We start from the raw sequence: 23,130 nt of genomic DNA, 5'->3' as shown, positions 1-23,130 counted from the left end.
TATATATAAATTAAGCTGAACAGTTGAAAATAATTCACTAAAAATGAAATCAAGAAAACATACTCTTAAATGTTAGAAATTGTATTTTCACATACATTTTATTCTGATTTTACCTTATAGAAAGTGATCTTTGATTAGAATTTTTTTTCTAATAGAATATTTATATTTAAGTGTGGTATTTTACTTTCTTTTTGGTGTTGCTGAGGCCTGAACCCAGGGCTTCCTATATGCTAGGCAAGTACTCTGCCACTGAACCACCTCCCCAGGTTGAAGTTTGATTTTTTTTTGGGGGGGGTGGGTGGGGGGTGGGCAGTACTGGGGATGGAATCCAGGGCCTGTGCATGCTGGTACTCTACTGCTTATACCCCAGCCCCTGAAGTTTGATATTTTAAACAGAATATTTAGAAAGGCACTAGAAGGAACAAGAATTTAATGCAATTGTTTTATATAAATAAGAGGTTTAAATGATATGCCCAAAGACATATTATTAAGTGACAGAAGAAACAAAATACCTATTGACCCCAGGTTCAGTTTGTTATGATATGCTGGTATAGTCCTTCTTTAACTTTCCATCTGACAAAGGGGTACTTTACCATGAATTACATTCCAGCCTTTATTTTTTAAACTTTGAGATGGGGGTCTCAGTAAGATGCCCAGGTTGGCCTTGAACTTGCAATCCTTCAGCCTCAGTGTGCCAAACTGGGATTACATGCATACACCTCTTCATCTAACACCCCCAAAAGAACATTTCAAGCCTATATATTTATCTGGAATGAAAGCATTTTAGCAATATGAACAGGAGGCATGAAGACTGATGGGTGAAGTGCTAAAACAATTAAATCATGCTAAAATGTTGGTAGGTATCATTCAGAAGGTCACATAATTTACTTGAAATTTCTGACACACTCTTTTAGTTAATGTGGGTCAGAGGAATGAAGTCTGGATCTGTTACTTTCTTCAAACTCAGCTTTCACCAAGACTAAAACTATTTACTATTTTATTTGGCGATATTAAATATTCTAATTAATGTGCCACAGCTGAATGAAAGATTTTTGGCTTGAATAACTAAGTTATTTAACATGCATAAAATATATTGTTGGAAGTAACATAACCATGGATATAATACTAGAAATATAATTATATGGATACAATTCCAGTGAAACTGTTCCTCAAAAGTCTATTTTCTACTCAATATTAATGAGGCAATGAGATAGTATCTGATATATACTACTATGAATTACCCAAAGGTATTTGTTTCCAGTAGAAGCAACAATAGAAAACTATACTGTTTCTGCTTCCATTTATTAAAAGAGTAAACATTATTTTGCATCTTCTGGGATTTTTTTTTCATGTTAAATTCATCAAGCCTTTATTATTAACTATGTGTCAGGTATTCTCTTGGGTTCTAAGAATATAAATGTAAATAACTATAGCTTTCTAATATTTCAAATAAAACACACACTGAGGATACCATGATTCATTAATTATATCCAATAAACTACTTAAAGGAATTAAGTCCACATATTTTATTTCTGTGGAAGAGAGATGTGGTCAGTGAATTTAAAAAGGGGTGTTTTTAAAAATGATTTTCAAAAATGGAAATAACTGATCCTAGTCAGAACGTAAAATTTCCATCAGCATTAAGGATTGGAGAATAGTCATTTAAGTAGGATACAACAAGGACATGAAGCGTGCCAAAGACAAAGCAATATTTCGTTTTACTTCAAATTTCTTTATGGTATCCTTGGTTATTCATCATATCATTCTGTATTTAAACATGATACCATTCTTTGTCATTGTAACCAAAACCGAATTACTTTAAAATGCAAGAAAATGCAAAGAAAAAAAAAATCTTAAATTCTGAAGATAATAGAAGAGGAGCAAAATCCATGGGACTTGTATCAGAAGCTCATAAACACTTTTCCTAATTCTTAAATTGGGCACCTTAAGACAGGGATGGTTAAAATAAGCAAAGACAATTATTCTCTTTACCTAAAACAACTAAGAGATCATTGTTCTTTGATTTGTGATGATCTCATAAGAAAATTTATAAGCTTCATTTAATCATTTAATAATAAAAGAGTTCAGCTTTTTCTGTCAATTAAAATATTTAAGGTATCACAGCATCAACTATACATATTTAGAAGAAAATACTTGTTTCTATCCAAAAGATCCCTAATATATTTACAAACCCAAATAATTTGTTACTAATACTTCACAAGGAATATCATTTTATTACTGTAATCACAAAATCATAATTTCTGTACAAGAATGTATAAGTGAACAATAACCAATGCATTGATAATTCACTCCATAAAGAGGGTAAGGTACTACAGAACATATTATAAAGAAAAAAATATTGTAAAATCTTCTGGCCTTGCAGTGCACTTTTTAGTGCAAGTATTTAAGACACAATAGTGTTCAATTCAGCAAAATATTGCAGAATGTCATGCCACAGTCCACTTAATTCAAAGAGGGTCAGGACATGCAGCTTGTAATAAAATGTCAGAGTGTATTTATATATATATGTGTGTGTGTGTGTATGTCTGTATACACACACACATATATATACATATATGTGTATATATGTAAAAAAACCACATGTAATTCATAAAATATATAGTGGTTTATTTAGATGGTTTTAAATGATTTCACTGTGGAATTCAGCATGACTGGAACAAACATCCAATGTCTTCTTAACAGGAATAATCTTATTGCTAGGCAATGGCTTTGGCTTCAGGTAGGAATGCTTCCCAGTATTTGATCAGCTGTGGATGATAATACAAGATAATCTCATTATCTCATCATTTTTATGCATACATCCAGTATAGCATTTAAAAAAATCTACATAAGTAACTAATAACATTTACAATGTCTGCCCCCCACCCCCTTATTTTTTTTGTGGTGCTGGGGATTGAACGGACGCAGGGCCTTATGCATGCAAGGCAAGCATTCTACCAACTGAGCTATATTCCCAGTCCCAAGATGTTTTTTTTTTTAAGTTGTCGATGGACCTTTACTTTATTTATGTATATGTGATGCTGATAACAGAATCCAGTGCCTCACACATACTAGTCAAGCACTCTACCACTGAGCCACAACCCCAGCCCTGTCTGGTTCCTTTTTAAAAACTGACACATAATTGTACATATTTGGGCTGGAGAAGCAACTTCAGTGGCAGAGTGCTTCCCTAGCATGTGCAAGGTCTTGGGTTCAATCCCTAGTATCACAAAAAGAAGGTGGGGTGGGGGGGACTCGGAAAACAGAAAACCACGTTGTGGGGAATGTCTGGTTTCTTTAAAGGATTAATTTCTTTACCTAAAGTCCATTAAAATAATTCATATATAAATTATTTAAAACATTAATAACTCCTAATTTCAGTTTAAAATTATATAAACAATGTAACTTTAAAAAATGTAGTACCTTAGAGTTTGATTTATGCAAAATGTATATAAAAATATATATTGTATATAAAAACATTTATATTGTATATAAAAATATATTGGTACAATATACTTAAAAATACTACCCTTAAATAATAAAATTATAATGACCTTTTCCAACAGAAAAGCAGTAACATCTCCTAATTCACTGGATATTTACATTTTTATATTATTGTTAACTAAAAGAGATAGGATAAAAGGATGAAGAAAATATTGAGCAATAAAGATTTAAAAAAAAAGAGGACTAAAGTTATAAGTTTAAAACAAACCCTTTAAAAACAAGCTTGAGCTTACTTTCCTATTTTAAAAAATCTAAATGTAAGAACTTTTTAAAAACGTAAATATAATTTGAAGACATTTCACTGATTTAAAAAATATAATTATTATGTTTTATATAGATAAATTTCTAGATCCACATATTACTACTAGGGCTGGACATGGTAGTGCACACCTGTAATTCTAGTGACTTCGGATGTTGAGATAGAAGGATCACAAGTTCAAGGCCAGCCTCACCAATTTAGCAAGGCCTTTGGCAACTTAGTGAGACCCTGTCTCAAAAATAAAAAGGGCTAGGGATTTAGCTCAGTGGCAAAGCACTCTTGGGTAATTTCTGATAACAAAACAGAAAACAGAAAAACTACTGGAGAAAGAAATTCTTCTGTGTTTTTTTTTTATATATATATATTTTTAGTTGTAGGTGAGCACAATACCTTTATCTTATTTTTATGTGATGCTGAAGATTGAATCACGCATGCTAGGCAAGCGCTCCACCACTGAGCCACAACCCAGCCCTCAGAAATTCTTCTGTTTGACATTAACTTATGTTAAAATAAAATACACCAGACAATCTGCTATTTTACTTAATCCAACAACCCCAAACAAAATTAAAAAAACAAAACAATAAAAATTAAAACAAAAACCCTAAAAAATTAATTAGCTTTGGTTTCTATTATAGAAAAGAACAATTTACTATGAGCATTTACTCACAACAGGTCTGATCAATAAAGAAATCGAACTAGGAAGACAGAGAAAGGGAAAGTTGTCCCTGAAGTTTCTTATGGCCTAATATTGGGAAGTTTAGCTCTCTCTGTCTATTGTTTAGTAAAGGCAAACAGGACCTGAGATACTTACAATTACTTTAGCATTTTTTCCTTTTATTGTCACTGACTTTCTATTTCTTATAACTTTTTGAGCTTAAAAGCCTATTTCATTAATTGTCATCTTGAAAATGAAAAATATAATGAAAACAAATTATAGAAGTTATTTTTTAAAAAACGCTTACCTGTTGCTGTGTTTGCACTAAGGATTCTAAGTACTTGATGATAACAGTTTTAAAATCTTTCACTCGTTCTTTCTGTTAAATAAAGTACATTGCATGGAAAAAAAGTCCATTAGTAGAAAATTAAATTTAACCTTTCCATAAAACACAGCAAAATGTGACCATGTTCATAAACCATTATACATACCTCAAATCTTCCTACTTCTTTTCGAATTGTTTTAGAGATCTGTTCAAAATCTCTTTCCCCTTGTTGTACTTTTGCCTCCCACTAATAAAAACAAGCAAAGGAAAAAAAAATAAAAACAAAAGAATATTTCATTTTTTGCCTGGAAAAAAACTCACAGAATTAACTACAATTTTGATGATTATCATTCACTGGAACTTTTAAAAAACATAATGTCTAAAAATTACACCGAGAAAGCTCAATATTGGCAAAAATCAATTTAGCATCAAAGTTGTATCTCACTTTCTAGTGGCAGAAACACGTGTCAATTATTTTCATTAACATTTCCCTGCTAAATTTATTCAAGAGTAGAATATTGCAATACGTAATGAACTATAATGTCCACAGCTTAGTAAGATATGAATTCAGGAAAGATTTTGAGTATAAAATTCACTACCAAATAAATTAGCAATGTTACAGTGTAATTTTCTCATTTTTTCCATCAATTATTTCAGAATATACTGACAATATATATTTCAAGAATACATGTTCATCACAATTTATATGCCATGAAAATACTTTTAAAATAGGAAAATCATGTAACATTTAAAAAACACTTTGTAATGGTAAAATGACTGGATTAAAATAAAAAAGTGGAATTATGGTCTACTAAAGACCCATTAATAAACATTAAATTCAGATGAAAACAACAGAATGTTGTGATTTGTGACCAATGGAACACATAAAATAAAGTAACTAAAAATTTAAGCAATGAAATGATATTTTCCCCACTATGTAACCAAAACACTGGTACATACTCTTCAAAAGAGCAGGTTCATTTATTTTTAGTAATATAAAGATTGTCCTACCTCTTCAATTTCCTTATTGAAGCATGGCAAAAAAAGTGTATAAATTATAATAAACTTATACAAATTTATTAAAATACCATATATAATACATATATATGGGGGATAATGTTGCCTGTACAGCTAACTGTGGGATAGATCTATTTCTAAAGTCATTTTTGGACACAAAATAATCATCTGAAAGTTAATATTAACCATTTAAAAATATATATATAATTATTAATGCAAAGGTCAATTTCAAATTGTTTCTTTATATGCTTCTTTATTTCATAATCATGTGTAGGTAACAGAAGGGCTCTGGAGATTTTAATGATGATCACAATGTTAAAGTAATTCTAACACAGTTTATAAAAGTATGGAGAGATAGTTAAGTGCTGAATGGGTCAGAAAAAAATTTATGAAAAATTATGCATATATGAATGACATGAAAACTCTGAGTAAAGAAATAAGGCATTTAGCAATCACCTCTCGTATTTCATTTTTAGCTTGCTGTATTTTATCTGGTTTGTTAGCAACCATCATTTTTGCTTCAGTTTCACGTTTTTTGAGCAAAGTAATCTGAGCATCTTCCCATTTTTGCCAGCACTTCATTCGATGGTCAAATACACCCTATAAGCAAATGATACAATGGTATTAAGTAACACAGTAAAGTACTACCTTCATTACACTATAAGTACTATAATATTGAAAGCAATAAAGTCAAATATTTAGATACTATTCTAAAATACTTAGTGAAAATAAGCATGCTGATATCAAAGAATACTTTTCCTTATTCATTTGTTTTAAACAAAAAATTCACTGAATGAAAAATAAGGGCTCAGAATAAAAAAGCAAAACACAAAATCAATTTTACTAGCCTTCAAGGTTTTAAAGGTGATTTATAATAAAATTTCTTTTCTTATCTAACAGAATTTTATAAATTGAAAAAAAATGTCTTTAGTAGGAAAATGCTGGTGTTATATCTACACTTGTAGTTTTCCTACTAAATATTATAAAACATAAATTTAAGCTGGGCACGGTGCTATACACCTGTAATCCTAGCAGCTTGGCAGGCTGAGGCAGGAGGACTGCAAGTTCAAAGCCAGCCTCAGCAACTCAGTGAGGCCCTAAGCAACTCAGCAAGACCCTGTCTCTAAATAAAATACAAAAAAGGGCTGAGGATGTGGCTCAGTGGTTAAGTGCCCATGAGTTCAATCCCTGGTACCAAAAAACAAAACAAAACAAAACAAAACAGGTCAGAAATTTAAAAAATGAGAAAAACTCAGGAACAGGAAACTTAAGTAAAACAGGAAACTAAGTAAAAATATAGTAGAGGAGAATCCAGTAGCAACAAATACAAATGGATTAAAAGTAAGGTTTAGCCAGGTACATTAGCAAATGCCTGTAATCCCTTGAGAGGGTAAGGCAGTCCAAGTTTGAGGCTAGTCTGGGAAACTTAGTGAGATACCATGTTAAAAAAAAAAAAGAGTACAAAATAGGGTTGGGGGTATAGTTAGGTGGTTAAGTATCCCTGGGGTTCAAAATCTAGTATTGCAATGAATGAATGAACAACAGGGCTGGCAATGTAGCTCAGAGGCAAGCACCCTGATTCCAATTCCCAATACCTCAAAAGAAAAAAAAAAGTTTAACAAAATTAAGTGGGGTCAGTAATATGCAACATGAAAAAGCCAAAATCATACATTTGTCTATATATTTGGTCTGCAGAACTGAATGAAGTTGACAAAGAAACTCTTTAAGAGTCAACCAAATCTATTGACTTGTTTCAAGGTATCTGGGAGAGCAAGAACAAGTGAATGGAGGAAATGAAGGAATAAGAGTAGTTAGAAATCTTATGAAAAAACTGATGGTGGGGTTGGGGATATAGTTCGGTGGCAGAGCACTTGCCTAGCCTGTACAAGGCTTTGGGTTTGATCCCCATCATGGGGGGGGGGGGCAATCAATAGGATGGGATCTACTAAGAATTTATTTTCTAGCTTGATGTTGAAGGTATATTATTTTAGTATTTTCTAATTGAACAAATGAAATAAACATCAGTAAATTAGGTGAAACAAAAGTTACTTTGATTATTAACAGTGAAAGAAACCTTTTTGTATGAAGAAACAGTAAAGTACCTTATTTACAAGTACTTAAGACCATTAAGAATTAACTTCATGGGGCTGGAGCTGTAGATCGGTGGTAGAGTGCTTGCTTACCACCTGTGAGGCCCTGGGTTTGAGCCTCAGCACTACATAAAAATAAAAATAAAATAAAGGCATTGTGTCCATCTACAACAAAAATTATTTGAAAAAAAAAAATTTAACTTCGCTTTGGGCCAAACTTAATTTGAGAGAGCAAGAACAAGTGAATGGAGGAAACGAAGGAATAAGAGTAATATATCGAACATAAATAGTTTTTTAAAAGTTAATTTAAAAGAAATAATCCCTGCCTTTCATTTCTTACAGAGATACATACACAAACACATGAACAATAAAAAAGTAATACTAAGATTTTAGGCCCAACTCTTATCTAGGGGAACAGAAACATATAAGCTCTTCATTTTATCTATCTATCTATCTATCTATCTATCTATCTATCTATCTATCTAAGACATCTATCTAATTTACGTAGGTAGGTTGGTAGGTAGGTGCGTATGTACATACGTACAGGGGATTGAACTCAACCACTGAGCCACATCCCCAGCCCTATTCTGTATTTTATTAGAGACAGGCTCTCACTGAGTTGCTTAGCACCTTGCTTTTGCTGAGGCTGGCTTTGAACTTGTGATCCTCCTGCCTCAGCATCCCGAGTTGCTGGGACTACAGGCATGTACCACCACGCCCAGCCATAAACTCTCCATTTATAAACTTCTCTGTTCAGTAATAATTTGATTACTTAAAATATATACCAGTCTAGGCCAGGTGTGGCACAAATCCCAGTAACTCAGGAGACTGAGGCAGGAGGATCATAAGATTTAGACTAACCTCATAAACTTATCGAGACTCAGTCTCAAAATAAAAAATAAAAAGGGCTAGAAAATGTACCTCAGTGGTAAAGCATCCCTGGGTTCAATCCTTAGCACCAGAGGGAAAAAATATATACAACCCAATATAGAGAAAAAGATTATTTTTTTAAAAGTTCTTTAATTTTATCATTTGTTTTCAGGATATACATACTAGTTTCTTCACTGATACTAAATTTAAACTAATTTGGTCCCTGCCCAGTTTATTATCTCAAAATGCTTCAGAGCCATCAGATGTTTATTGTAGTACAAATGCATGCACTTAATACTAAAGTCAGGTTATTTCAGGAAGGAAATGAAAAAATAATCCTAATGATACAAAATAACTTTTTCTTCATTTTTCTACTCTTATTTTTAAAAGGACAGACAATAAAAAAGAATCAGAAAATAAAAAGGGATGAGGATGTAACTCAGTGGCAGAGCACTTGTCTAGCAGGTGCAACCCCTGGTTTCAATCCCCAGTTCTGCAAAAAGAAAATAAAAAAGAAGAAAAAAAAGTAAAAGGATCGTTGTATGTTAAAGATGCTTTACATTTACACTAACTAGAGAAATTACAACTTTTACCAAAAAAACCCTTCATCATTGGGTAGAAGAAAAAGGAACACATATGTTGATGGTAGTTTGAAATCAATAACATTTTTCTCTTTGGTTAGGCCTCAGTTTCTTATGTCCTTGGCAATATACTCTAACCCCCAAAGTACTCCTAGTTTCAAAATTATGAGAGTAAAATACTTTTTTTCTGTATCATGGATTGAACCCAGACACTAAGCCACATCCACAGCCCTTTTTAATTTTTTTTAATTTTGAGTTTTGAGACAGTGCCTTCCTAAAATTGCTGAGGCTGGCCTTGAACTTGAGATTCTCACAAGTTCTAGCAATGCTATCTTAAATCAATTAAATCATAACTTAATGTTTCCTTTTGTATGTAAGGATACTAACCCATCCAAAAAAAAAAAAAAGATATTAACCCACTCCAGTAGCAATAACCTTTTCCATAAAAGTGGTAAGATTTATATCATTCATTTTGGGCCTCCATCGTGTGCCAATTTATGGAATATTTTTGTTTGCAAGCTAGTCTAGGTCAATCAAGGTTGTAGCTGTGACACAGTATTCTGAACACACCAAGAAATTTGTTGCTGCGATTTTAATTATTATAATATTTCAATTCAGTGACTTTGAATGTATGCTATCCTGTTTCTTAGGGTTCTAAAAGGTTGCAGAGTATTTATAGTCAAACAATAAATCTTTTAAATTTCTTGGGAAACAATTAATAGCGTGTTTGTGTATTTATATACACTATTAAAAATATTTACATATTTTGTAACTTAGGATCTCCCATAAAAACTAAGACATGTTCTCATGCTAAAAGCATTGAAAACCATTGTCTGAGATCTCTGGCCATACTCTAATGGCTCTCAGAAGTCCAATACTGCTGGGAGCCATTAGCCAAGTAGGTATGACAATTTCCTTGCCAGCGTACCCCATGTTGCTTAGTGGAAGGACTCGTGGAAATGGGACATTTTGCAGTGACATTGCATGTAGGTGACCTTGCTCAAGGACCAGGGCGGATCCGGGTTTAGGGTGTTCTCAGTTTAGGATAATCCGGGTTTAAGGTTATTCCTGCTGGGAATAGGGCGTATCCTGCTGCCTGAGTTCCCCTTGAGTTCTCAAGGGATTCAGACAGTATTTTTTGGGAGACAGAAGCCCAGTGGGGGTGGATTTCCCCAGAACATGATTGTAGACGGCTGGTGTGAGTTCGGGAATAAAGAGTTGCTGTTTGAATCTACAAGCTGTGTGGTGGCTCGTGGTTGTGTGCCCAGCCAGACTGCGGCATTTGGCGTCCCGTGCGGGGAACTTCTGAAGCTTGGAGGTAAGTGAAATTGCTTGTCCCTGAGGAAGAGCAAAAGAATGGGTGACCATTTCAAAAAAAAAAACCAGTGCGTTCTTGTTTTGATTTATCTTGTTTTTGTTTCAAACTGCCTATCCCTAGAAATTTCTCAGGCAAACTGGAAAAAATGGTTGACTAAAGGTTTGAAGTTTGTCGGCCCTGAGGAAGAGAAAATTGATACAACGATTTTTTATTCCGTTTTTGTTTCATTCAGTTTCGGTTTTGTTTTGTGTTATCTTATTGGGTTGCGTTATCTTTATAGTAGATTAGAAATTAGTAAAAAACAAACCGAAAAGATGTTAAGTAAATTGTTAGAGGTTCAGACCATGGAGAAAGACATTTTAGATCAAGCAAAAGAGAAGGTCTCTTGAGCTAGTCAGACAGAGGAAGAAAATTTAAAGGAAAAGGGGTTGTTAGGAAAAAGGCCACAACAGGAGGATGTTACTAACTCCGTTTTATCACAAGAGGGCGTAATTCAACCAACAGCCCCACCAATGGAGACAGCTGAGTGGCCCTCAAACCCCGTAGTTGATAAATGGGATCCTGAGACAGGACCTCAAAGATTAGCATGCCCTGTACTTGAACATGTAGGAGGGCAGCAAATTCACCGCGCTTTAGATTTTAAAACAGTGAAGCAGTTAAAGGAGGCTGTAACAACCTATGGTCCCCAAGCTCCCTTCACGGTAAGCATGGTTGAGTCCATTACTAACTTGGACATGACGCCAGCAGATTGGGCTAGCATGTGTAAATCTGTACTAAATGGAGGACAATATTTGTTATGGAAGGTTGCCAATGAGGAATTTTGCGCAGAGACAGCTAGGCGAAATGCAGCAGCCGGTTACCCTCAAAGAAATCTAGATATGTTGTTAGGAAAAGGACCTTATGAGGGTCAACGGCAACAAATTGAATATGATCCTGCTATATATGCACAAATTGCTGCAGATGCAGTCAGGGCATAGAAGACTTTACGAGGACATGGAGATTTACAAGGTCAGCTATCTAAGGTAATACAGAGAGCTAATGAACCTTATGCTGACTTTGTAGATAGGCTAATTCAAACGGCTGCCAAAATTTTTGGGGATACAGAACAAGCAATGCCATTAATAAAACAACTGGCTTATGACCAAGCAAATTGTTGCTGCAGAGAGGTTATTAGACCATGGAGACATGAAGATTTAAACACATATATTAAATTATGTAGAGATATTAATGAACAAGGGCAAGTCTTGGCAGCTGCAGTACAACAGGCTTTAGATGCCAGGCCAAAAACATGCTATGATTGTGAACAAACAGGACATTTTAAAAGGAATTGCCCCATAGGAGGAGGGTTTAACAAAAGTAGGTATCAAAGGAATAGAATACCGGGTATTTGCCCACGATGCCGTAGAGGGAGACATTGGGCTAATGAATGCCGTTCTCAAACCACCATAGAGGGTACTCCCTTATCAAAAAACGGACAAAGACCAGGTATTTATCCACGATATCGTGGAGAAAGGCATCAGGCTCCATTACCAAAAAACGGACAGGGGGTCCCAATGCTCCGGGGCCCACAACCACAAATCTACCGGGCAGTGGAGGAACCCAGCAACACCATCAGGGTAGTGCCCAGGACACATTGTCCATTAAATCCCTCATCAGACAAACCTGAAGGAGCTCAGGGTTGGACATCTGCGCCTCTGCCAGAGCAGTATTAACTCCAGAGATGGGAGTTCAAATCATTCCCACAGGAGTAAAAGGACCTCTTCCCCAAGGAACAGTAGGCTTATTATTGGGATGTAGTTCATCTACATTAAAAGGACTTATGATAAGTCCTGGGGTAATTGATCCCGATTATGTAGGTGCAATAAAAATTATAGCTAGTTCTCCAAGAGGTATATCAGTAATTTCACCTGGAGATAGAATAGCACAGTTGTTAATAATACCCAGCCTACATAATAAATTTCCTAGTCGTAGTGTAGAAAGAGGTTCCAGGGGATTAGGCTCCACAGGTGTAGATTGGGCTATGTTGTCTTTAAATTTAGATTCTCCCCCAATGCTAAAACTAAATATTCAAGGTCATGAGTTTAATGGGCTACTGGACACAGGAGCTGACCTTAGCATCATATCTCGTCAAGAATGGCCAAAACATTGGCCATTACAACAAGCCACTCAAACGCTTCGAGGCCTAGGAGTGGCGACTAATCCCCATAGAAGTTCTATGATATTAGATTGGAAGGATCCTGAAGGATGTGAAGGAACTATACAGCCATATGTATTGGATCATCTTCCTATAAATTTATGGGGACGAGATGTCCTAGATCAATTAGGTTTGACGTTAACAAATAACATCAATCCTAATGCGCCCACTACTAGGGCTAGACAAGGCTTTAGGAAAGAAAAAAGATTAGGAAAACAAGGGCAAGGTATAGCAGCACCAATACAAATAGATCAAGGAACAGACAGACATGGGTTGGATTTTCAGAAAGGGCCACTGAGACAATCAAAATTACTTGGAAATCAGAAAGACCAGTGTGGGTTCCTCAGTGGCCCCTGACTAAAGAAAAGATACAAGTAGCCCATGATCTGGTCAAACAACAATTAGCGGAAGGACATATACAACCTTCCATATCTCCCCATAATACTCCCATTTTTGTCATCAAAAAGAAATCTGGTAAATGGAGATTATTGCAAGATTTAAGAGCCATTAATAATGAGATGGTTATTATGGGACCTGCTCAATCAGGGATCCCTCAATTGTCTGCTTTGCCAAAAACCTGGCATGTTTTAGCTATAGATATTAAAGATTGTTTTTTTTTTCAATTCCAATTCATCCCGAGGATAGTCCACGTTTTGCATTTACCATCCCTGCATTAAATCATGAAGGTCCTGATCAGAGATATGAATGGAAAGTACTCCCTCAAGGGATGGCTAACAGTCCAACTATGTGTCAAATATATGTTAACAAAGCAATCCAGCCACTCAGAAATCAAAATCCTGAACTACAAATATTTCACTATATGGATGATGTATTATTGGCACATAAAGATAAAAACATATTGCTGGAATGTTATGCCACACTTACAAACTTATTAAAAATTATAATCTAGAGATAGCAATAGATAAAGTACAATTAAATTTTCCAATTAATTATTTAGGAGTTCTATTATCCTCAACCATGGTCCGTCCACCAAAAATTCAAATACGAGAGATCAACTCAAATCACTTAACGACTTTCAAAAGTTATTGGGAGACATAAATTGGATAAGGCCTTATCTAGGTATACCAACAGGAGAGTTGGGACCTTTATTTGATATTCTAAAAGGTCCATCAGATCCAAATTCACCCCGCATGTTAACTCCTAAAGCAAGAAAGGCATTAAAAATTATTGAAACATATATGGAAAATATACATTTGGATAGAATTGATATAAGTTTGCCTTTATTATTTATTGTACTACCAACAAAAAATATTCCTACAGGAGTATTTTGGCAAGAAGGTCCATTATTGTGGATACATTTATCTTATTCTCCTAACACTATTCTTACTAGGTATCCTGAGGCTGTAGGACAATTAATACTCAAAGGAATAAAAGCAGCGAAGGGAGTGTTTGGAATTTCTCCCAATAAAATTATTACTCCATATACTATGGATCAAATTGATGAGTTAGCTAATGAGTTAAATACTTGGGCAATAACCATGTGTAAATCTAATGTTTCATTTGATAATCATTTACCATCTAATCCTTTGTTGTCTTTTTGGTCTAAGCATCCTGTAGTTTTTCCAAAAAATGACAAGAAAAACACCTATCATGAATGCTCCAAATATATTCACTGATGGGTCAAATAATGGTACAGCAGCAGTAGTTACCCCTGATCAAACTTTTACATTTTTAGTACCCAAACAATCAGCTCAAAAGGTAGAGCTTAATGCAGTTTTACAAGCTTTTTTGATGTTTAAAGATTCTGTATTTAATTTATTTTCTGATAGTCAGTATGTAGTTAATGCTATAGTATCTCTTGAAGATGCTGGTAGGATTTCCCCTTCTTCTACTGTTTTCTCTTTGTTTTCCACTATACAAAGTCTAATCTGGGACAGAAAAGATCCATTCTTCATAGGACATATTAGGGCACATACAGGATTGCCTGGAGCCCTTAGTTTAGGCAATGATTTAGCAGATAAAACTACACATGACATACATATTTTCTCTACATTTGAAGAAGCTACAAATTTTCATAAAAGGTTTCATGTTAATGCTAATACTTTACAAAAGCGTTTTAAAATAACTAAGGAACAAGCCAGACATATAATAAAACAATGTCAAAATTGTGTGACATTTTTACCACAAGTTAATCTTGGAGTCAATCCTAGAGGACTGATACCTAACCATATTTGGCAGATGGACGTCACACACTTGCCAGAATTTGGAAAATTAAAATATTTACATGTTACAGTCGATACTTCTTCCGGATTTTTGATGGGCTCCCTTCATGCCGGAGAAAAAACTAAAGATGTTATAGCTCATTGCTTACAAAATTTTGCCACTGTGGGCGTTCCTAAACAGTTAAAAACCGATAATGGTCCTGGCTATACCTCTACCTCTTTTAAACAATTTTGCTCATCATTTGGTATTACTCATATAACAGGAATCCCATACAATCCACAGGGACAAGGCATAGTTGAAAGAGCTCATCAAACTATTAAAACGTACTTATTAAAGCAAAAAGAGGGAATTGGAAGGGGGTATATATCCCCCAAAGATAAACTTAAAATAACGCTTTTTACTCTAAACTTTTTAAATTTGGATTCATCAGGACTTAGTGCTGCGGAAAGACATATGTATCCAAAAAATGTACATAAGCCTAAAGTACTTTGGACAGATATTCTAACAGGACAATGGAAAGGTCCTGACCCAGTGATTGTCTGGAGTCGGGGGTCTGTTTGTGTGTTTCCACAGGGAGAACAGCAGCCGATTTGGATTCCAGAGAGATTAACTAAAGCAATTTCTACAGTCCAAAAAGAAGATGATTTGACTCAAATCCATAACAGCTGATATCCAGAACTCCAGCTTGGCCATTCTTACATCTGCGACAGTGATTAACCAGGATGCTTTTTTCAATAGCTATTTTATTATTGCATTTTTCCACATCATAAGGTTCTATTTTTGTTTTTTGAGCTCATACAAACCTAGGTTAATGTTTTTCTGATCAGTTTTATTTTTTGAGGGTGGAGTTTTTAAACATTGCAATGGAGATTTCACCCAGGTAAAGCTACAAGGCCTTTACTATTTTCTTATGTGTTGTACGTTTGTGTGCACTCTTGTGTTTTGTGTTGTATGTATGTGCATATGTCCATATTTCTTATATGAGGAGCGCTCATGAAAAAATGGATCCGAATTATTATTATTTTTTTTTATTCACATGATTTAAATGGTTTAATTTAAATTAGGTAAATAGCTGTTAAGGATTGTTTTTAAAGGTGGTTAACAGATCTGTTTGTTTACTAATTTAAATTAGGTAAACAGCTGTTAAGGATTGTTTTTAAAGTAGGTTAACAGATCTGTTTGTTTACTTTCACCTTTCCTTTTCATTATATTTAATAATTCTTTTCAGGATAATGTCTCTTTAGCATCATTGCCAGAATTCCTATCTTCATCCCAGTGCCGGTGAAGACAAAGATAAAACCAAACTACAGCTTCTATGATAGCTATCACAGTAAACTGTATAAACTGATGCATCAATGAATATAACTCAACAAGTAATGCTCAATCAAGGAGTCAACTTACTTTGGGAGGAAACGGATTTTGGGAGGAAATGGACATACTGATAGATTCATCCGCTTTGAACTGCTTGCAGAACTTGCCTGGACTATGTAACTATCGTTTGGTGCAGCGAATTGTGGTAATGCTGGCATATCTTTGCTGATGGTGTCACCAGTGATGCAATTTTTCCCAAGGAGCCGTCAATTGGCTTGGTGTCGTGGCATTTCTGTATCCTCCTCCCTTCTGCTAGTGATGGTCTAAAATTTTGGGGCCAATGGCTGTATGCTGGACCGGTAGTCAGTGACGGGTATGATCCAATTGCAGTGGTATCAACCTAAGACAGGCGGCTGACGCCTAAAGGTCAGTTTTCCGATGACGGGTAAGAACCATATGTTGAACTGGACAACCTACCAGGCACGGTCCTTAAGCCACATTAACCTCACTCCCCCACTGGCACCAAGGCCAAATTTGGGGGCCAACAGAGGTGAGGCAAAGAACCTCACCCCCCCACTGGTGCATAGACCTATCCACAAGTATGGCTGTATGCTGGACCGGTAGTCAGTGACGGGTATGATCCAATTGCAGTGGTATCAACCTAAGACAGGAGGCTGACGCCTAAAGGTCAGTTTTCCAATGACGGGTAAGAACCATATGTTGAATTGGACAACCTACCAGGCACGGTCCTTAAGCCACATTGCTTGTTGTTTAATTAATCAGAAGGGGGGAGATGCTGGGAGCCATTAGCCAAGTAGGTATGACAATTTCCTTGCCAGCGTACCCCATGTTGCTTAGTGGAAGGACTCGTGGAAATGGGACATTTTGCAGTGACATTGCATGCAGGTGACCTTGCTCAAGGACCAGGGCGGATCCAGGTTTAGGGTGTTCCCGGTTTAGGATAATCCGGGTTTAAGGTTATTCCTGCTGGGAATAGGGCGTATCCTGCTGCCTGAGTTCTCCTTGAGTTCTTAAGGGATTCAGACAGTATTTTTTGGGAGACAGAAGCCCAGTGGGGGTGGATTTGGGCAGAGAACGTGGATTTCCCCAGAACGTGATTGTAGACGGCTGGTGTGAGTTCGGGAATAAAGAGTTGCTGTTTGAATCTACAAGCTATGTGGTGGCTCGTGATTGTGTGCCCAGCCAGACTGCAGCACAATACCCAACAAAGCTTGCAATAATAGTAACTAAAATATGTAATCCTAAATAGCAGAAGCCATGTACTTGCAAAAGAGGAGCTTTCTGAATTTTTTTTTTTGGGGGGGGGGGGGGGACTGGGGATTGAACTCAGCAGTACTTGACCACTGAGCCACATCCCCAGCCCTATTTTGTATTTTATTAGAGACAGGGTCTCACTGAGTTACTTAGCACCTTACCATTGCTAAGGCTGACTTTGAACTTGTGATCCTCCTGCCTCAGCCTCCCAAGCCACTGGGTTTACAAGCGTGCACCACCATGCCTGGATTTTTTTTTTTTTTTTTTAAAGGCAGTGTCTCACTAAGATGTTGAGGAGCTAACTAAGTTGTGAGGCTGGCCTCAAATCAGTGATCCTCCTACCTCAGCTTCCTGACTGAACGGGATCATGGGTATATATGACAACATCTGGCAGAAAAACACTTCTAGTTCATATTAATTTAAAAGCCTCTGGATCAAACAATTGAATAACTTATTTTCTTTTCCTTACTAGATAGTTCTGAACCTTTTATATATACTCTAAATCTCCTTAGCAGGGATGCTACTGTTTTCCAAACTTAGCTGACTGCAGTACTTCTTTTGGTGCCAGTGCTCTGTAAAATTTTGAAAACCACGAATATAATTAATTTTAAGAAATGTAACATACGACTTACATAGTATGCTGAAAGCTATTTGAGAAAACAAAACAGGCAGGCCATCCCTGCCAAGGGTCTTTTCCCAGATTACCTCTTATCAGGTATTCCTCACAGACTGCCCTTTTTTTTTTTTTGACCCATAGATTTTTTTGACCTACATACTCTTTTACAATCATTCTTCATGCTACTGGGAGGTGAGAGTTAGGGGTTCAGGAATGAGTGATCATCTGTAAACTGACTTGTATATCAAAAGTTGTCTACATATACAAGCAAAATTGCTAATTTATTCAAATCTAAGCAATCACCATTCTGATCTAAGAGCCTTCTAGTAGTAACTGTCAATGTTATCTTGAAAACAAAATCCTCAATGAGTTGGCAATGTATCAATATTCTTATTGTAGATAAATTATTATTTAATCACAGACTTTAGCTGAACAAAATTTGCATTAAAAAACAAAGAACAAGCTGGGTGCGGTGGCACACACCTATAATCCCAATGGCTCAGGAGGCTGAGGCAGGAGGATTGAGAATTCAAAGCCATCCTCAGCAAAAGTGAAGCACTAAGCAACTTAGTGAGACCCTGTCTCTAAATAAAATACAAAATAGGGCTGGGGATGTGGCTCAGTGGTTGAGTACCTTGAGTTCCATCTCCAGTTACCATCCTACCCCCCCCCCCAAAATAACAAAGAACAAGGTCTTTGTACTTTTTTAGAATGTTTGCATTCAAGGTAAAAGGTAAATACCTAGATCCCCCTGCCCCACACCCCAGCCCATGATACCATAACATTATTATGAAACATTATTTGCAATAAAATGAAAGACTGAATAATGTTCAATTTAAGTATCCAAATACTGAAGATATGTATACAATAGTACTTTGTTAAACTGGATTACTTTCCCAACTATTCATAAAGTTTATTATTCATATTTAAACATTATCATTAGGTAACATAATCTATGATCTAATGTAGACCCATCTCATCTATAGATACATGGTGACTACACATTTGAATAAACAGAAAGTCTGACTGCAATTTGAACCATGCTAAAAACCCCACGAAATATATTCACTTATTATATACTTTAATTTACTAATGATAATAGAGTCTAGTAGGTAGTTTTAGTTACTGCAGAATGATCAAGCAAATGCTAATAGTTAGTTGCAAACTTGTAAATATGAATATACAATAAATATATATAATTCTTTCTCTTATCTGACTTTCCTTAGATCTCTTAAAAATATTAACTCTGTTAAAAAAACTAAGTTACAAGAATACAAACAAAAATAAGTATTGGTGAGGATGTGGGGAAAAAGACACACTTATACATTGCTGGTGGGACTGCAAGTTGGTGCAACCAGTATGGAGATTCCTTGGAAAACTTGTAATGGAACCACCATCTGACCCAGCTATCCAACTCCTCGGTTTTTACACAAAGGACTTAAAAACAGCATACTACAGTGACGAAGCCACATCAGTGTTTAGAGCAGCACAATTCACAATACTAAATTGTGGGACCAACCTAGATGTCCTTTAGTAGATGAATGGATAAAGAAACTGTGGTACATATACACAATGGAATATTACTCAGCAATAAAAGACAATAAAATCATGGCATTTGCAGGTAAATGGATGGATTTGGAGAATATTAGGCTAAGTGAAGTAAGCCAATCCCAAAAAACCAGATGCCAAATGTTTTCTCTGATATGAGGATACTGATCCATAATGGGGGGGGGGGCACCGGGGCATTGGAGGAATGGAGGAACTTTAGATAGGGCAAAGGGGAGGGAGGGTAAGGGAGTGGGCATGGGGGTAAGAAACACAGTGGAATGAGATGGACATCATTACCCAAAGTACATATATGAAGACATGAATGGTGTGACTTTATTTTGTGTACAAGCAGAGACATGAAAAATTGTCCTCTATATGTATACTATGAATTGAAATGTATTTTGTCATGTATAACAAATTAGAATAAATAAAATAAATAAACTGAGTTACAAAACAGTTTAAAGTATTTTTCTATATAGTATTATTTAGAATTTACATACTTACATACATGCCTAATTGGAAACCACGTTCTTTTTAAAGCAAACTATACTGAAGCAAATGCAAGAAAGATTGCAAAACAGGGCTTACTTTCACTGCAGCAATAAGACGAATGTAGTCGCTAAGTAGTTCCGAAAACATGTAAAAGTCAGCAAAAGCTTGTTCTTGATGTAACTGGTCTATCTTCTCCTCAACCTCTGCAAGCTGAGAAAGAGCTCTAGATAAAGCAGTATGATCCTCAGAATTACCTAACATGGCAGCACTTTTAGCAAAGGCAGCTGTGTTGGCTGAAAGTTCTGAAATAAAAAAAGGGCTTACTTTAAGCATTTGTCAGTAAAATTATAAAATATTGTATTGATTTTCTACATTCTCTCCAAATTTTATGTATTGATGAACTGGCTGAATAATATTTTAAATTAATTAACAGAAATAGTTACTAAAATGCCTTAAGCAATAGTGTAAAATGCTCACAAAGCTACTGAAAATTAATAATCACTGCTGGCGCTGGGAATGTAGCTAAGTGTTAGAGTGCTTGCTTAATATGTACAAGGCCATGGATTTGATTCCCAGTACTGCAAAAAAGAAAAAGAAACAAAGAAAACAAAAGAAGAATTATTGCTTATGTTTTCAGGTTATATACTATATTTAAATAAATAAAACATAACAATCTTTCTTCCTTTTCTCCCCCAAACACTCATTCTTTGTCCATTCCTAAAAAACATAAGAAATGCATTTTTAATAAGTGAAGCATTAAGGTTATGATTGATTTATACTACATTCTTTGGCCTTTAAACATTTGTCACTGAAAATAATGTCTGCAATTTTTAATGAGAATATTATTTAGCTAACCAAAGAAAAATAAGGTAGAATTGTAGATACAATTCATGTCCACCTTAGTCTTTTTTTCTTTCTTGTGCAATAATTTTCCGTAAAATAGAATTTCTAAAAAAGATTTTTCGCATGACCATTTTTTGGATATTTCAATTAAAAAAATTTACAGGATGGATGCTACCAACAACTAGCAATTACATTGCCTGAAAATTGTTGTTACTCTACATTGTACAGAATCTAAAAGAACCTTCATAAGCCCATTCCCTAAAACATGTGTAATACAAATGACAAAGTTGTGACAAAATACTTTCAATAATAAATGTATTAGTAGGTTTCTGTTAATTATCTTAACAAAATGTATTACTAGTAATGTCACATACTAAATTACTTATTAAATATTTTGGAAAACTGATAAAGCCTCGATGTCTTTAAAATTAACATATCCCCATACCACCAAAAAAACCTACTTCATTGTGGATTAAAAACTTACAACTCAAAATTTATGGGAAGTTTTATGCCCCATGCCAGCCAAAGAAACAAAAACAAAAACAAAAACCTCATATTTTTAAATACTTTAGTTTGAAAACGAAGAAAATACTTCAAAATGTTTTCCAGAAAATAGAGGCAGAAAATAAATACTTTCATGAGAATTTTCAAATACCAATTTTGGAATCTCTCATGTTTTAAATATAATTAAAGTTACCAATGAGACAACTTCATCTGTTAAACTGTAAATACATCAACAAGGAATTAATAAAATGAATAATAGTTTTCATCCAAAATTCAAATACACTTTTATATAAGCTTCTATACCTAAACCAGAAGTTAGATAAAAATAAAACAAAATTTTTAGTAATGAAATTAAAACAGAAGGCACTCTTAAACTATTATTTCTCTCTTCCTTAATAACTTCAGAATATGCATTTTTAGTAAAATTTAAATAAAATATTTTCATTAGTTTTATGATGGTAAACATACAAGCAACAAAGTAAACAAACCTTTTCTATGACAGACCAAGGCTTCCACACTGGCATGAAGTTTCCTAAGTTGCTGGTCTAGATTCTCAAATTGCTGTTGCTTTTCTTCAAACCACTAAGAAAAAAAATGAAAAATGGGGTTAATTTAGGAAGAACAAACCACTGTAAATTAGGTTACCAATACCAAGCTACATTCCTTGTTTTAAAGCAACAAATTAACCATGTATAACCATGGTGGTCATCTGATGTGGCTGAGAACTAAACTCAATAAACAAATTAATATCCTATTTTCTACTTGTACAGCTTTAAAATGCAATTGTTGGGCTCATTAATTCATCTCATTATTCAAGTCGAAAAATCAGCTCTTACTGCATCCGATTCATTCATCTTGATTGTCATTTTGTTGACAGCGTCGGCAGCCTTGTTCACCATCCTCAATATTCCTGCTCCACTCAGAGCCTGAGTATTAACTGCTCTAGGCAGCTGGAATTGAATGACAAATAAGGGCAAACAAACCGGTTAAAAGCCTAGAGGTTTAACTGGGCACAAAAGGGATCCCTCCCTTCCTAAAATAAAAAAGAAAAGAAAAAAAAGAGGCTGTATTTTCTTCACTCTCATACATTTAAATAGTGAGATCTAATTTCTCAAATACACTACTTGTACATTCTCAAAGGAAAACTTAAAAAATAGACTTTCCATTTGCTTTTCTTCTGTACGTTTACATTTAGATGGAACAAACACCATTTGTCAAAATATATTAAGAAATTGCCAAGTATCCTAACACTGGCCACCTGTTTGCTAGCAGAAATAAACTGTTTATAAGAAAAGAAGAAAGTCTTGAGAAAAATCTCCTTATGTTCAGTTAGGATCATGTGGTTTTGAGTTTTTAAAAAATTCTGAGACAATTCCTTAAAAAAAAAACCTCAAGCACTAACAATTAGAATTCTTAACTGTTATTAAAAGCCCAAAATGTACCAAACATCTCAAAATATAAAGAGTAGCATGGTTATAGTTCAGGCTTTTTCAAACTACATATTTGCATTTTGAAACCTTAATAAAGATATTAGAATGCAGACA

General features: G+C 34.9%; 1 protein-coding gene across 1 annotated transcript in view; it reads right to left on the bottom strand.

Moving 5' to 3' along the window:
• Positions 1 to 2,214: 2,214 nt before the first annotated feature.
• The window catches only part of Snx2 (sorting nexin 2), an 80,814-nt gene continuing 59,898 nt past the window's right edge, over positions 2,215 to 23,130 (bottom strand). The window contains exons 9-15 of the mRNA XM_046459991.2: positions 22,423 to 22,536; positions 22,075 to 22,168; positions 20,336 to 20,541; positions 6,217 to 6,360; positions 4,910 to 4,990; positions 4,726 to 4,797; positions 2,215 to 2,768 (exon numbers count right to left, since the gene is read on the bottom strand). Of these exons, the coding sequence (XP_046315947.1) occupies positions 2,718 to 2,768; positions 4,726 to 4,797; positions 4,910 to 4,990; positions 6,217 to 6,360; positions 20,336 to 20,541; positions 22,075 to 22,168; positions 22,423 to 22,536 (762 nt within the window). The 3' untranslated portion in view covers positions 2,215 to 2,717. The remainder of the gene's footprint in view (positions 2,769 to 4,725; positions 4,798 to 4,909; positions 4,991 to 6,216; positions 6,361 to 20,335; positions 20,542 to 22,074; positions 22,169 to 22,422; positions 22,537 to 23,130) is intronic.

The sequence above is a fragment of the Marmota monax genome, unplaced genomic scaffold (assembly GCF_021218885.2).
Source record: "Marmota monax isolate L192 unplaced genomic scaffold, Marmota_monax_Labrador192_F-V1.1 WCK01_AAM20220418_F8-fsc00006, whole genome shotgun sequence".
In the NCBI taxonomy this organism is placed as follows: Eukaryota; Metazoa; Chordata; class Mammalia; order Rodentia; family Sciuridae; genus Marmota; species Marmota monax.
This window is presented reverse-complemented; position numbering and strand designations above follow the sequence as displayed.